The sequence below is a fragment of the Cucurbita pepo genome, chromosome 10, assembly GCF_057944985.1.
Source record: "Cucurbita pepo subsp. pepo isolate OVF chromosome 10, ASM5794498v1, whole genome shotgun sequence".
NCBI classification, from domain to species: domain Eukaryota; kingdom Viridiplantae; phylum Streptophyta; class Magnoliopsida; order Cucurbitales; family Cucurbitaceae; genus Cucurbita; species Cucurbita pepo.
In genome coordinates this window covers 4,799,542-4,814,535 of record NC_141807.1, presented here as the reverse complement: position 1 = coordinate 4,814,535, position 14,994 = coordinate 4,799,542, and the positions used below count along the sequence as shown (strand labels likewise).

Here is a 14,994-nt window from a genome sequence, read left to right as displayed (position 1 = left end):
TTCACCCAAGTATTTTTCTACCAACATGATGATTATTGAAGCAATATTTGACAATACGAATAGAGTCGTGTTTGGTGGGGGGTGTTTGTAACAGTCTAAGCCCACCGCGAGTAGATATTGTCCTCTTTGGGTTTTCCTTTCCGGGCTTCTCTTCAAGGTTTTTGAAACGTGTCTACTAGGAGAGGTTTCCACATCCTTATAAAGAATGGTTTGTTCTCCTCCCCAACCGATGTAGGATCTCACAGTGATGGAGTTTAGTAGTTCAAGGGAGAAGTTGTAATTCAAGATATCTTAAATTTTGATGGAATCCACCCCTTTTCCCTTCCCCCTGTGGACGGTCCTTGAGATGTTTGGGGGTTCTCCAATCTCTTGAATTCAAATTTCTTCGGTGGAAAGGTTTAGCTGAAAATCCTTGATGAGATCTTGTGGGTTCAAATTAAGGGGATTGGTATATCAATGGGGTTAAAAGGACAAGTTGTAGTTTTAGATGTCTTTTAGGGTATGGATTCTCAATTTTTCATGGCATTTGCATCCAGGATGGCCCTTGGGATGCTTGGGAGAGTCCTCCAAGGCCTTGGGTTCTTCGAGGTCTCTTCGAGGTCTCTTCGTATTCGAATTAGGATGCAAGAATTCTCTTCGTAGAGTACGGAATGGTGCTCGACACCACAGATATCATTGCTTTATGGCATCCTTCCTAAAATATGTGATCTAATCAATCATGACTTGGTACAATGGTTATGTCATAAAGATCATGAACTCAAATTGTGGTGACATTCCACTTTAGACAGTAATATCTTGCGATTGTTGGTTCTCTCCTAGAATTAGTTTTAGAGATGTACATAAATTAGCGCAAGAATAAACTTTTGTGATCTTTGAATTTGGTCTAGATTATGCATATGGTACCCCCAACTCTATAATTACAGGCCATTGAAAACAATATGATGATCAAGTACCATGCCGCAAAGGCTGGATTGACCTATAAATTGCTCAAAGGGGCCTACGTATTTCTTCCAGGATCATAAAAGAATCTGTTCCTTAATCTGTGTGAGATCCATTTGGTTGATTGATGCTTTAAAGTTCTCATGAATTTCTGCCATTGTGGTTGGTTTATCCAGGTGTGCCCTCTCAGAAATCTGCTTACTTTGTGCTTTATTTTTTATTTTGATGTTTTAATACTCAGATTCCTCTCTTAAGTTCATGCTTCAATACCCAAGTGAGATTAGGATCATAAAATTATAGTTCTCCCATATTCCTAAGATGAACACGACTCTCCACAATGGTATGATATTCATCATCCAACACCTCCCCTCGAACAAAGCATGCCTCCCCTTAATCGAGTCTCGACTCTTTTTCTTCTTTTGGCATCTTAGTCATTTTTTACTATGCCTTTGAAGAGGCTCGACTCATTTTCTTTTGAAGTTCTTTGTTCGACATTTGAGGATTTACCAATCTATTGGCACGACTAAGTTTAGGGCATGACTCTAATACCAGTTTAGGATCGATACCAATGGTTATGTATTAGATGAACACGACCTTCCACAATGGTATGATATTGTCCACTTTAAGCATAAACTTTCATGGCTTTACTTTGGACTTCCCAAAAGGCCCTATACCAATGGAGAAAATATTATTTTATTATAAACTCATGATCATTCCTTAAATTAGCCAATGTGGGACATTCATTATCCAACAATGAGAATGTTTACACGGTCCTTCATCAAAGCTCATCGGAGATGACTGCTTTTATGCCTATCCTACAACTTAAAAGACGAACGTTTTCTTTTAAATCTTTTATATATAATTATTATTATTGAGTATGTGAGTTTGAAATTAAGGTATTATTATTCTTAGGAGATACAAAAATACATTTTATTTTGGAAGTAAATGACCATTCGAGAGGGCAATGATATGGGGAATGGTCCAAACAAGCTTGGCGGATAAAGAAGTGAACTATTCCACATCTCAACGGCCTGTATCGCATCACGTGAACTCCTGCTGTCATTTAATTAAAATGGAATTTAATTTTAATATATATTATAATAAAAAATTAAATATATTTTTTAAAATTATTATAAAATTTGTATTATTATTTTTTTAAATAATATATTTATCAATTATTTTTAATAGATTATATACGAAAATAGGTTGTTTCCTTTTTAATTTCCTAATTAATCAATTTCTAAACTAAGCTTGTGAACAAAACTAAGGTATCAATTAATAATATTTTCAAATAATGGCTGAGATTGTCATAGCATTTCTACCAATTACATTATTAAACAATAAACTTAAAATTTAAAAGAAAATAACTCAAAATAAAATAATGATCAAACGGGTACATAATGATTAAACGGGTACATTTTGTTGAGGATTCATATCAGGTTTTGAAATCGGATTAGCAAATGGCCAAAACTGAGCATTTTTTACCTTCGATACACTTTCCAACACACCCTCGGGTGTTATATTTCCCATTATCGTCACCTTTTTTGCTGCAAAATCTATATTGAACGAGTTCACTCCTACATTTTTAAACCAATTAGGGTTATAGCGACGAATTTACACGAAAACGTCGCAAAAATCTAAATTTTAATTTAAATAATAATAATGTTTTAATTGGTTACCTTCCATTTTGGAAAGATGTTTCCTTAGTTTTCCTTCACAGCCTCTGCAATGCAATGATACCCTCAAAACCACAACCTGAGAATCAGAGATCACATTAATTAAAACATAAATAAAAAAGATTCCCTTTTTTTTTTCTTTAAACAATTAGATTCCAAAATCATTGAATTCCTTTTTTTTTTAAATTACAAAAGTTGCCCTTATGAATACGTGGATTATATATAGGGCCCATTGAGTAAATTACGCGACACCCCGTGACTTGAGATGACGCCAAGATACCAGAACCATGTTGATTGAGAACCAAAATGATATTGGATGTGACGTTGCATTAAGAGACTTTAGCCATGAGTAGAGGCAAAATCGAGTAGAATGAATTAGTCTAGTGTAGAAGCAAGTCGATTAGGTCGAAGACGATTGAACATGCACATGCAGGTAGCGTGTGTGCCCAAAACAAACTTGGATTCCGCCCAAGTGATGTTCCGTTGGCGAAAACAAACCTCGCCTAAGATCCAACGAAAGCACAAAAGCCGGACAAAAAAAATATATTTGAGGCTTGAGTTTTCCGTAAAACTAATCGTGAACGTGTCAAGATCACTACGTCGCATGGTTTGACGGTTTTAAAAAAAAGAAATACAAAAATCAATGACCTTTTAAATCGGTGTCCTAAAATTACAAAAATCAATATTTTTAAAATTAAACATAAATTGAATATATATATATATATATATATATATATATATATATATATATATAAAAAGATGGGTGAAAATTACTAACGTGATTGGACGGTGGAGATGATTTGCAGTCGTCCTCCAACAAAATCTCAGCCGTTGGTTTAGATTCGTCCCGATTTTCAGTTCCAGAATCAGGCTTGTTGTTAGTTTGGCTTGAAAGGATGGAAGTGGAAAGCCGATCCGTCGACCCATCACGAACCGACTTGTCGTTCAAAAGGTATCGCATCGAGCCAGGTGGTGTAGCCAAATCACTAGGCTTCGCACAACTCCACCTAACTCGTAAAATCAAAAAATAAAAATCATTATATATTTCAATTATTCAGAATTAAATTATCCATATTATAATTATAATAAAAAAAACAAAATAAATTAAATGTAAATTCCAAAAATTAATTAAAAGGAAATCGACAGGATCGAAGACCAACCTGACAAAGTCAGTTGAAATAATAGAGGAACCCTTCTTCTTCTTCTTCAGACCCTTATGAGTTGCAGAGCCGCCGGAGCGGATCTGGTCGGCGGCGAGATTCGGGGTGGCGGCGGCGGAGGCGGCGGGGTGGAGTTGGTGGTAAGGGAGAGGATTGATGGGTGAGTATTGGGAAGAGCATGGAGGGTTGGGGAAAGTTCTGGAAGTGGTGACTGATCTTCTGCCGTCGGCGATGATGGGGTTGTGGCGGTCGATGGCTCTGCCGACGGCGGGGGTAGATGAGGGTTGCTCCGCCGTGGGAAGAGAGACGGCGGTGGAGGCTTGGGAGGCGCACAAGAGGTTGATGGTTTTCATGATGTGATGATGAGATTTTTGGATAACTCAAAACCGTGAAACTGAAAGTGTTTGTGGTTCAGAGAGACAACAAATAAGCTGTTTTTTTTTAACGTATTAAGAGAGAGAAACCGAGATTTTACTGTTGTGGTAAAAAGGGAGAGGTAAATTTCATAACTCTAAATTAATAATAAAAAAAAAATCTATATATTATATTCAAAATTCTTAATATTATTATAAAAAAAAAATTAGTGTTTAATTTAATAAATAAATGGAACCAGTTTGCATCACGAGTCTGCAGTGTGCAGGTTTAAACAATTAATCTTATTTTTATATTTTTAAATAAATTAATATTAATATTTGTTTTTATTTGCAAAATTTTCCGTGCCTACCTTTCCCATTCCCGATATATATATTAAAAAAATAAGAAAGCTCTAAATATTACTTTAAATGCTTAAATAATATTAATAAATTTAAAAAAATTAATGGACTAAAATTTAAATTTCTACCAAATTTGTAATTTAACATATATATATATATATATATAATTTATTATTTTTTTTTATTTTTTGCAATTTTGAGTAAAAAATTAAGAGAGAGAGAGAGGCAGGTGGGAGTAAGGTAAAGAATTTATGGTAATAAAATGTGAACATTTAAAAACAGTGGGGACAGTCTCTGTTCCACAAATTTAATTTTGGACTCCGTCAGTCCTCAACGGTTATGAATAAAATTAAAATTAAAATAAAATATTCCAAACAACCAATTATTAATTTTTAAATAATAATAATAAATGAGGTAAAAATTCATTATGGAAATTTGGTCACGACATTTTATTGGGTAACTTGTGAACGACATGTAGTTTTAAATGACAGCCCACATATTTAATGCTCCTCAAACAGCCAAACGACAGTAATTTAAGATAAGAGCAAAACACTTTCACCAGTAAGTACTATAAATAATAAAACTCTTTTAAAAAGAATAAAGATTGGCGTCGTCCGGACTCGAACCGGAGACCTTCAGTGTGTTAGACTGACGTGATAACCAACTACACCACGACACCATGTTGGAATAGATAGACAACATTAATTATATGTAACTTATTTTTTATTTTCCTGAATTAAATTCCTTCCGTACAAAAATAAAAATAAATTCTATTAAATTATTGTTTTATTAACCTGCTTAGATTTGAGGGGTGTTTGTATGACTTAATAACTCGACTAATATAGACTACCAAACTCAAACCATACCCGTTACAATTTGAAAATGAAAATAGATAAAAGTTGAGGGACCAAAATTGTAATTTGTATAATTTTCTAAGGTAGAAGAGGCAGATCAGTGGGGCTTTGGATGTTTTGGCGTCCAGTACAAAGTTGGAGGATCTGTTTCAGAGCATCCGTTGGAGGTTCCACTGTCCAGGCAGTGTAATGTTGTGAGGGATGAAACGAGCTGGGTCCGGCGGTTGGCGCCGACAGCCCGCTTTGTGTGCCATTTACAAACAAGTCTCCGTCGGACCATATGCACCCACTTGATGGCTCTTCCTTGTCTGCTGCCTGAACATAATATCAGACATATATCAACCATGGTTCCAGTTTAGTACCGTTGTTGGCATTTTGTTTTTGAATGTGTCCTTTTTAAGGATGAACCAATCATTGGAAGACATGCAGGACTAGTGTGTCATGAATGAGCGCAATGAAAGCATGAACCAAGCTTGTAATAGTCTAAACCCACCTCTAATAAACATTGTTTGTTTTGACTTGTTACATCTCGTCGTTAGGCTCATGGTTTTAAAACGAGTTTGTTAGTGGTTGGGGAGAGGTTTCAAACACTTTTATAAGAAATGCTTCGTTTTCCTCTTCAACTGATGTGAGATCTTACCGGGACCGTGAGAAAGATGTATGGCCAGACAAACAAGTAGAGAGAGAGAGAGACAATAGGCCATTGATTGTTATCATATATCGCAGAAAGGAGGTTAGGCGAGCGGGAACGGATACATGATGTGTGTAAGTGATTTCATCATGTGGGTCTTAGTAGTTAGTCAGGACATAAGGTGCTACGGCATTCGATGGAGAGAGGAATGACTGGCAGCGAGGATACTGGACCTCGAATGGGGTAAATTGTAAGATCCCATCTCGGTTGGAGAGGGGAACGAAACATTCTTTATAAGGGTGTGGAAATCTCTCCCTAGCAAACGTGTTTTAAAACATTAAGGGGACACCCGAAAGAAAAAACCCAAAGAGGACAATATCTGTTAGCGGTAGGCTTGGGCTGTTACAAACATCCGCCACTTTCAGGGTCCAGCGTCGTCGCTGGCACACCGCCCAATGTCCACCCCCTTCTGGGCTCAGCGTCCTCGCTAGCACACCGCTCAGAACCTGGCTTTAATACCATTTGTAACAACTCAAGCCCACTGCTAACAAGTATTGTCCTCTTTGGGCTTTCACTTTCGGGCTTCCCCTCAAGATTTTTAAAACTCGTCTATTAGGGAGAGGCTTCCACACCCTTATAAAGAATGCTTCGTTCCCCTCTCCAACCGATGTAGGATCTCAGAGACGCCCTTACCCTTTTAAGTTTCCCAATCTTATCACGTATTGATTAGATTAAAGACATAATCTAAAGAACAAATTTACCTTTTCAGTTAGATATCTAAATGCCACCTTTTTCTCTCCTGCTTCGTATATGTTGCACTGAGAGTATATCTGATTCAAAATGCAAGCAACAAACTCAAATCACAGTGATCTTTGGAGAAGTTCAAACTAAAATGTAAGTGAAATCAACAAGACCTGTGATTCTACACTAGCACAGACAGCATAGATCCCCCAGTTTCTGGTGTAATTATTGTATAGATGCACTTGAGCAAATCTAACACGAGGATGCCGTTGCCGAGTACCATCGAAAAAACAGTGGTGAATAGTGACACGAATGCATCGATCGCCGACGTGGGATGGATCAGCTCCGATGAGCATCGTCTTGTCATGCTGTGAGAAGTGACACCTATAGATAAACACAATGTTAGATTGTTAAGGCACCAAGAAAACTCTTAGATGAAGCTTGCTATCACCTAGAAATAGTGATATCTGTGCTTCCTCTGGTGATATCAATCAACCCATCATCATAGTCTCGGAGGCTGCAACGGTCTATCCATATGTGCTTTGAATTGGGTTTGATTTGAACTCCATCAACATCATGACCTCTACCACCTTCAAACTCCAAATTGCAAATGATCACATGCTCACATTCTTTCAGTCTCAATCCCTTTCCTGTGAATTTTATCCTTTGTCCACGACCATCTACAGTTTTATACGATGACACGCTAAGAAATGTCGACAAGTGAATTGTGCCTGAAACTTCAAAGATAATCCAAAGGGGCTCTTTCATACGACACCCGAACCTAAGCGATCCCGGACCATCATCTACAACAATGAGAAAGTACTAATGTAAAGATTTCTTAGAGAACTGAAAGACAGAACTAAATAGAAGTAATGTATACGGTGTATATGTAACAACTCAAGCCCACCACTAGCAGATACCCAACGCATCCGCTAGGGAGAGTGTAACAACCTAAACCCACCACTAGCGGATATTGTCCTCTTTGGGTTTTCTCTTCCGAGTTTTCTTTCAAGGTTTTTAAAACGCGTATGCTAGGGAGAGGTTTTCACACCTTTATAAAGAATGCTTCGTTCCTCTCTCCAACTGATGTGGAATCTCACAATTCACACCCTTCAGGACCCAACGTCCTCATTCGCACACCGCCCGGTGTCTGGCTTTGATACCATTTGTAACAGCCCAAACCCACCGTTAGCAAATATTGTCATCTTTGAGTTTTCTTTTCTAGGTTTTCCTTCAAGGTTTTTAAAACGCGTATGCTAGGGAGAGGTTTCCACACCTTTATAAAGAATGCTTCGTTCCTCTCTCCAACTGATGTGGGATCTCACAATTCACACCCTTCAGGGCCTAGCGTCCTCGTTGGCACACAGCCCGATGTCAGGCTTTGATACCATTTGTACAGCCCAAACTCACTGTTAGCAGATATTCTCATCTTTGGATTTTCTCTTCTGAATTTTCCCTCAAGGTTTTTAAAACGCGTCTGCTAGAGAGAAGTTTCCACACCATTATAAAGAATGTTTCGTCCTCTTTGGGTCTTCTCTTCTAGGTTTCTCCTCAAGGTTTTTAAAATGCGTTTGCTAGAAAGAAGTTTCCACACCCTTATAAAGAATGTTTCGTTCCCTTCTCCAACCGATGTGGGATATCACAGAGAGGTTTCCATACCCTTGTAAGAAATATTTCGTTCCCCTCTCCAATCAATGTGGGATTTCACAATCCTCCCCCTTTGGGGCTCAATGTTGATGGCTCTGATACCATTGGTAACAACCCAAGCCCACCCCTAACAAATATTGTCCTCTTAGGGCTTTCCCTTCAAAATTTTAAAAACGCGTCCCCTAGGGAGAGATTTCCATACCCGTTCCCCTCTCCAATCGACGTGGGATCTCACAAACTCATGAATACATCTCAACAAGGCATAGGTAAAGAATGCAGAATCCAAAATCCAACTCCCTAGCCCTTATGATTGCTAAATTTCTCAACAAAAACATGAGTTCTTCCCCCCACTCGCCTAACAAAGCATACAAAAAAGGGAAAATAACCAAAAACAAAGCCAAACAAGAGAGAACTTAGAGATCATTCATGTGCCTAATGTAAGAAAGTCTCAACAACTAATTAAATTCCAATCCCAACATCAAACAATCAAACCAAATACATAAAAAATGGGATAAAGAAAATACGACCTGCTAAATTAGTGACACAATAAACAGAGCCATAAAGACCACCAATGGCAGAACGGCCAAAGCCCTCGGCCTGACCGGCGAGGGCTCGAAGGCTCGAATCAACGTGGGCGTAGGGCAAGGATTCCATCTTGACTGTCGGGGCAGAGTTCCGAGAAATGGGTTATATTTAATGGGGAGAGAATGAGCGTTGGTAGGTCGAGAGGCATTTACGCCATGGTTGAGATGCTAGCGGTGATCATGGGCTTTGGAGCTTTTAATGGGATCGGATCGGATCGGATCAAAGCTTGCCTGTAAAAATTGTTGCAGTGAAAGCTGAATGGTCGGTTATGGTGGAGGGGGGCTTTGAGCCCTTTCTCCTCTCTGGAAAAAGGTCATCGTCTTCTACCTTGCGTTCAAAAGTATTCCTTATTTTTTTAAATGGATAAAATATATATATATTAATTTTCTTAAAATATTATTTATTTTTTAAAATAAATAAAAAAAATAGCTTTTAATTTTTTTTTTTTTTTGTTAATTTTCATTAATACTTTTAAATTAAAAAAAAAAACTTTTTGGAATTTTTTAAGAACTTAAAAAATACCAATAAAACTTTTTTTTTTTTTTGTAATTTAAAAAATATTTTAAAACTTTTTAAAGAATTTTAAAAATACATTTAATTTTTTAAAAAATTTTAAAAATAAATTTATTATTAATACAACGTTTCAAAAATAGTCGTGAACTTTTTAAAGTAATATTAAAAGGTTGGTAGATAATCATTGATGGACAATTAAAATATTAAAATATATATTTTTATTTTATTTATTTTCAAGTAGTGGTTCGATTTAAGGTTATAATTTTTTTATATTCTATATTATAACTTTTAGAAAGAAAAAAATATAATGTTTAAATTAATCGAGCTGTAACGAGTTAGGATGAGTTGACAAAGAGTTGTCAAATACTAAACCATGAAGTGCCACTTTTTGACCCATGAAATTTGGTCAATTTCTCCCCAAAATTTAGGGCATTTTGCAGTGAAGTCCTTAAATATTTTTTGATTTTTACAGTCAAACCCTTGAAGAACATAAATATTATAAATTAACCCAATTTTGTGTAGTTCAATGCAATTTGAAAAGTATAATATGGAGCAATTAAAAAAATGATAATAAATTTAATTTAAATAACTTAATAATATTATTAATAGAAAAAAAAAACAAATCGAAATTGAGTTTTAAAGATAATGTGACAGTTGGAAAATAGTTTTGTTTATATTCCCGCGGGAAAATTCAACCCACAAGGAACGGACAAATAAAAAGAAAAGAAAAGAAAAAGAAAAGAAAAATCTGACGTGGCGAATTTGAATGTGGGCCCCACCAGCTTCATTTTTTTTTTATTTTTTTATTTTTTTATTTTTTATGAGCTCGCCTTCGTCGTCTATTTCAAGAGCCGAAACCTCGCGCCCAATTTCTCTCTCTTCTCTCTCTCTACCCTCATCGGTGAAGCCTTCGTTCCCCCGATCTTCCCTCTCTTTTTGAATGTCCATGAAATCTCTTTTCCTTCTTCATAGAAATCTAAATAAAATTCTTCTAACAATGGTGATTTTGTAGGGTTGGCTTTCCTTGAATTTCACCCATGGGGTTTGGAATCAAAACAGGTATTCTTTGTTTATAATCAATTCCATTTGTTCTTACTCGTTTTCTCTCTCTCTCTCTCTCTCTCTCTCTCTCTTTTTAGAACCTTTTTGGTGCTGAAATGATTGTTATACGCCGATTCATCGACGAGTTTCCTGAGAAATTCGAACGTCAAGGTACTAGAGCAATGTGGCTTTTGTGATTGTTTTGCTGTTTCTTGCATTATCGATATCAGCATTGGTTGGAAGAATGATTGAGATTGGCGTTTAATTTCGTTCTTTTTCCTTTTTCTTAATTGCTTTATGGTTTAATGGTATTGATGAATAGCAAGAAGTTGCATTCATTTTGATGCTACGGTTACCGCATTGCCCATTGCGGATTTTAGGGCACAACATTATATTCATTTGTTATTATTTAGGATATAGGAATGACTTTGATTGAATCTTCTTGTGGTTTTTTTTTTTGGTACTAGGCGTGAGGGACCTGGAGTCAGGGCTGCGGCTTTCGTCCAGCACTAGCTGTCTGTATGAGCTGCAGCCTCCGCCTTCTCCGACGACGCCGAGTTTGGTGCTGTCCAGTTCAGGGAAGACGTTGCTCGTATCGAACTCCAGTAAGTCTCTGGTTTTATCCAATTCTGGGAAGAGGTTCGATAAGAAGAAGTATGTGAAGCAGGTGACAGGCAGACACAATGACACTGAGCTGCATTTGGCGGTGCAGAGGGGTGATTTGACTGCTGTGAGACAGATTTTGGGTGAAATTGATGCTCAGATGGTTGGAACTCTGAGTGGAGCAGATTTTGATGCTGAGGTTGCAGAGATAAGGTCTGCTATTGTGAATGAGGTGAATGAGTTGGGGGAGACGCCGTTGTTTACTGCTGCCGAGAAGGGGCATTTAGATATTGTGAAGGAGCTGTTGCAGTATTCCACAGAGGAGGGCATGACTATGAAGAATAGGTCTGGTTTTGATCCTTTTCATATTGCTGCTAGTCAAGGTCATGAAGGTATATTACTGCTCCAATATAAGCTTCTTTCATTTGTTTCTGTCATTTTTGTTACTCCAAGTTTGTCCTTCATGACAGGTTTTGCTGCGTGTATTTATTGTTGAATTGAGTTTTCATTGCATAATCTTATTGGGAAAGTAGTAATCCACGAACTCGTACCATTCCAACAGTCCTGATCGACCAATATTCGTTGTGGATCCACTAATCTATTGCTTCATTCTTGTTTTGAAGCTCATGTTCTGCTGCTTTTTCAATAAATGGACTGAAGGATAGTGTAGACATTCAATCAAGAAATATGGATCCTACTTTCCTTAAATCGTGCCACATTTTCAGTTGAGTGCTGCCTAGTCTATAATTGACTACTTTCAGTAGAAATAAGAACTCTTTTAAGAAACTAGGGACCCCAATAAATTTTGAGCAAGCAAGCATGATTTGGATGATTCTGTTATAGTTTTTAATAAGATAGGTTGACGTTTTTTTTACCAAGATTCGGTGTCGTACCTTCATGAACATCTGCATGATGTAGTTTCAGTTAAACTCAGAAAGTATCTTTTGCAGCCATCGTCCAGGTATTGTTAAACCACGATCCACGATTGAGTAAAACAGTTGGCCAATCAAATGCAACTCCTATTATTTCTGCTGCTACAAGAGGCCATATCGGAGTAGTCAATGTGTTGCTTTCAACAGATTCTAGCTCGCTCGAGATACCGAGGTCCAACGGGAAGAATGCATTACATTTAGCTGCTCGACAAGGGCATGTTGAAATCGTGAAAGCTTTGCTTCGCAAAGATCCACAACTGGCTAGGAGGAATGACAAGAAAGGGCAGACAGCATTGCATATGGCTGTAAAAGGAACCAGCTGTGAAGTGGTGAAGCTGCTTCTTAATGCAGATCCAGCCCTTGTCATGCTTCCTGACAGGTTCGGCAATACTGCATTACATGTTGCAACCAGGAAAAGGAGGGCAGAGGTATCCATTGGTATTACAAAAAGTAATTACGTTCAGTCATATGTTTTTCATATTTGACCATCCATGCTTATGAGTTGGATATTGTTTGACTTTCTTGTTTTGGTTTTTAGTTTTTCAATTGAGTTTGAGCACATGGTTGGGCATAAGAAAGTGTATATATATATGAATGATCATGTCAGAGACCAAGTTCAACTCAGGTCAGCAGGAACTCAATAGTAACTTAGTATATCAGGTAGTTTGAAGTAACTTAAGTCTATTTAACCAATTATCAGGCAGCTGAAGTCATGTATCGAGTTTGCCTTATTATCCTAACCGTGCATGACACAAGTACAAACTATTAGCAACTGCTTTTGACAGAATTTGCTTGTAACCCCAAGGCTGGCACAAGGATAACAGCCTAAGCGTACATGGATACTTGTCGAATGTCCCGGTCAAGCCTAAGCGTGCATGGATACTTGTAACCCCATGGTGGCACAAGGATAACAGCTTTACATATAGTTCAGGATAAAGAAAACTGCCTTAGGTAGAGCCTCCTAACACACAATATTTCTGTTCACCAAATTTTCCAGGGCTTAGCCTGGTCCAGAATCTGTAAACATGATTGGATGAGGGATTTCTAGAGGTCTTTTCTGCTAGGTTCTTATTTGAACTTGTATGAGCATAACTTTCTGTTTCTAAGAACACTGATGGTATGTTTTATTCACTAGCTGATTTTTTGTGAGCGTGGAAGAATCATTCTAAATTTTTTTAGCAGAACCATTTTGGATGTCGAATGATCTTTGACAAATAATATTATTGCAAACTTGTTATGAGCTAGCTCTCATGAATATTTATAATCCCTTGCAGATTGTCAATGAATTAGTACTCGTTCGGGACACGAATGTGAATGCATTGACTAGAGACCTTAAAACAGCTTATGACATAGCCGAAGGACTTCCGCTATCTGAAGAAACCTCAGAGATAAAAGAATGCTTCGCACGTTGTGGGGCATTATGCGCAACTGATCTCAACAAACCACGAGATGAGCTAAGACAAACAGTGACAGAGATAAAAAAGGATGTCCATAATCAGCTTGAACAAGCTCGCAAGACGAACCGAAACATGAATGGGATTGCAAAGGAACTCCGGAAGCTCCATAGAGCTGGAATAAACAACGCAACCAACTCGATCACAGTCGTTGCTGTGCTCTTTGCAACAGTTGCATTCGCAGCAATTTTCACGGTTCCGGGTGGCGACGATATTACTGGAATGGCTGTGATGGTTGGCAGTCCATCATTCAAAGTGTTCTTCATATTCAATGCCATTGCCTTGTTCACATCCTTGGCAGTCGTTGTAGTACAAATAACAGTCGTGAGAGGAGAGACGAAATCAGAGAGACGAGTCGTGGAAGTGATCAATAAGTTAATGTGGTTGGCATCCGTCTGCACTACAATAGCATTTATTTCTTCATCTTTTATTGTGGTTGGTCGGCGTAACAGATGGGCAGCTGTTCTTATTTCCATCATTGGTGGTGTAACAATGGCTGGCATTCTAGGTGCCATGACATACTACGTGATCAAGTCCAAACGCATCAGAAGGGTGAGAAAAAAGATGAAGATTATGAGGAGTGGAACCAATTCATGGCGTCATTCAGAGTCTGATTCAGAAGTAAACCCAATCTATGCCATTTGATATGATCCTCCCGACGTTTCGAACACGGTTATGCCGAAAAATCACCCGCCCCATTGCAGTTCAGCAGCTAGGGGGTACTTGTGCTGTGCCAGAGGATGTAATAGTGTACTACTACTCCAGGTTCCCATTTTCAGACCATCATTCCTCTTTGATGCAGTCGTTTCTTGAACAGATGATGAAACATATCTGATGATCCTAAGGGCCTTTGGGTTAAGATTTCTTGGATGGCGTACTGAATCGTCCAAGCCAGCTCGAAATATCATCCATAAATAGCTTATGCATACCTTTCTTCTAATGTAATTAATTCATAGAGTATCTGTTGTTCATGACTAAAAGAAAATGTAAAAAAGCAAAAAAAAAAAAAAAAAATTAGTGAAGAGGATTGCTTGCTTGTAAAGTGAAATTTTGTACCTTCCTTTTGTTCTTACTTTTCATGAAGAAGCTAGTTAGTTGTCAGTGAAGGCTGAAGATTCAATTTTGACAATACTAATGTCTAAATGTCTTCAAAGCCTTTTCGTTTATATCTTTTTTTCTAAATTTTAGATGTGAGATATTACTCTGAGGTTGGCCATGCGACACGTGTGTCGCCGACTAGGGACTCGACCCCAAGATCTTGCATGCTCAATGCCACAATCGCGCTTTTGCAGCAATGAGATAGCGATTGTGTAACACTTGTTCTAACCCAACGAACAAGTTAGTCGTGAGAAATTCAAGCTTCGCGAGCAACTTCGGCATATGCTTGAGCCTTGAGTACATTTTGGGTCATTTTAGCTCTTGCGTGTGTGACATGATTTTGGTGAATGGTCTTATATTTCTATATTGACACAACATGAAATGGTTAAAACCTATCTAAGGTGAAA

The 14,994-nt window shown here is 37.7% G+C and overlaps 3 protein-coding genes and 1 non-coding gene across 10 annotated transcripts; 1 reads left to right on the top strand and 3 right to left on the bottom strand.

Annotated features, from left to right (window-relative positions):
- Nucleotides 1–2,190: 2,190 nt before the first annotated feature.
- Nucleotides 2,191–4,207, bottom strand: LOC111803132 (protein SODIUM POTASSIUM ROOT DEFECTIVE 3). 2 transcript variants are annotated; one of them, XM_023687416.2, is made up of 4 exons: nucleotides 3,776–4,201; nucleotides 3,394–3,622; nucleotides 2,619–2,694; nucleotides 2,191–2,516 (listed from the first exon to the last, which is right to left on the bottom strand). In XM_023687416.2, the coding sequence occupies exons 1-4, from the start codon at nucleotides 4,126–4,128 to the stop codon at nucleotides 2,344–2,346; spliced, it is 831 nt and encodes a 276-aa protein (XP_023543184.2). In that variant the 5' UTR covers nucleotides 4,129–4,201; the 3' UTR covers nucleotides 2,191–2,343. The 2 variants fall into 2 exon arrangements, with proteins under 2 accessions (XP_023543184.2, XP_086983574.1); XM_087127448.1 differs by lacking the exons at nucleotides 2,191–2,516; nucleotides 2,619–2,694 and adding an exon at nucleotides 2,737–3,118 and having other exon boundaries at nucleotides 3,776–4,207.
- Nucleotides 4,208–5,093: 886 nt separating this feature from the next.
- TRNAV-AAC (transfer RNA valine (anticodon AAC)) lies at nucleotides 5,094–5,167 on the bottom strand. The gene has a single exon. It is a non-coding gene; the product is annotated as a tRNA-Val (tRNA).
- Nucleotides 5,168–5,387: 220 nt separating this feature from the next.
- LOC111804368 (putative pectate lyase 4) lies at nucleotides 5,388–9,279 on the bottom strand. Its single transcript, XM_023689143.2, has 5 exons — nucleotides 8,889–9,279; nucleotides 7,166–7,517; nucleotides 6,888–7,098; nucleotides 6,735–6,803; nucleotides 5,388–5,657 (listed from the first exon to the last, which is right to left on the bottom strand). The coding sequence occupies exons 1-5, from the start codon at nucleotides 9,013–9,015 to the stop codon at nucleotides 5,421–5,423; spliced, it is 996 nt and encodes a 331-aa protein (XP_023544911.2). The 5' UTR covers nucleotides 9,016–9,279; the 3' UTR covers nucleotides 5,388–5,420.
- Nucleotides 9,280–10,284: 1,005 nt separating this feature from the next.
- Nucleotides 10,285–14,655, top strand: LOC111804366 (ankyrin repeat-containing protein ITN1). Of its 6 annotated transcripts, XM_087127380.1 has the most exons (6): nucleotides 10,309–10,360; nucleotides 10,472–10,518; nucleotides 10,968–11,105; nucleotides 11,168–11,495; nucleotides 12,054–12,463; nucleotides 13,310–14,655. In XM_087127380.1, the coding sequence occupies exons 3-6, from the start codon at nucleotides 11,022–11,024 to the stop codon at nucleotides 14,132–14,134; spliced, it is 1,647 nt and encodes a 548-aa protein (XP_086983506.1). In that variant the 5' UTR covers nucleotides 10,309–10,360; nucleotides 10,472–10,518; nucleotides 10,968–11,021; the 3' UTR covers nucleotides 14,135–14,655. The 6 variants fall into 6 exon arrangements, with proteins under 6 accessions (XP_023544904.1, XP_086983507.1, XP_023544908.1 ...); XM_023689136.2 differs by having other exon boundaries at nucleotides 10,285–10,360; nucleotides 10,472–10,671; nucleotides 10,968–11,495; XM_087127381.1 differs by having other exon boundaries at nucleotides 10,295–10,518; nucleotides 11,213–11,495.
- Nucleotides 14,656–14,994: the final 339 nt, after the last annotated feature.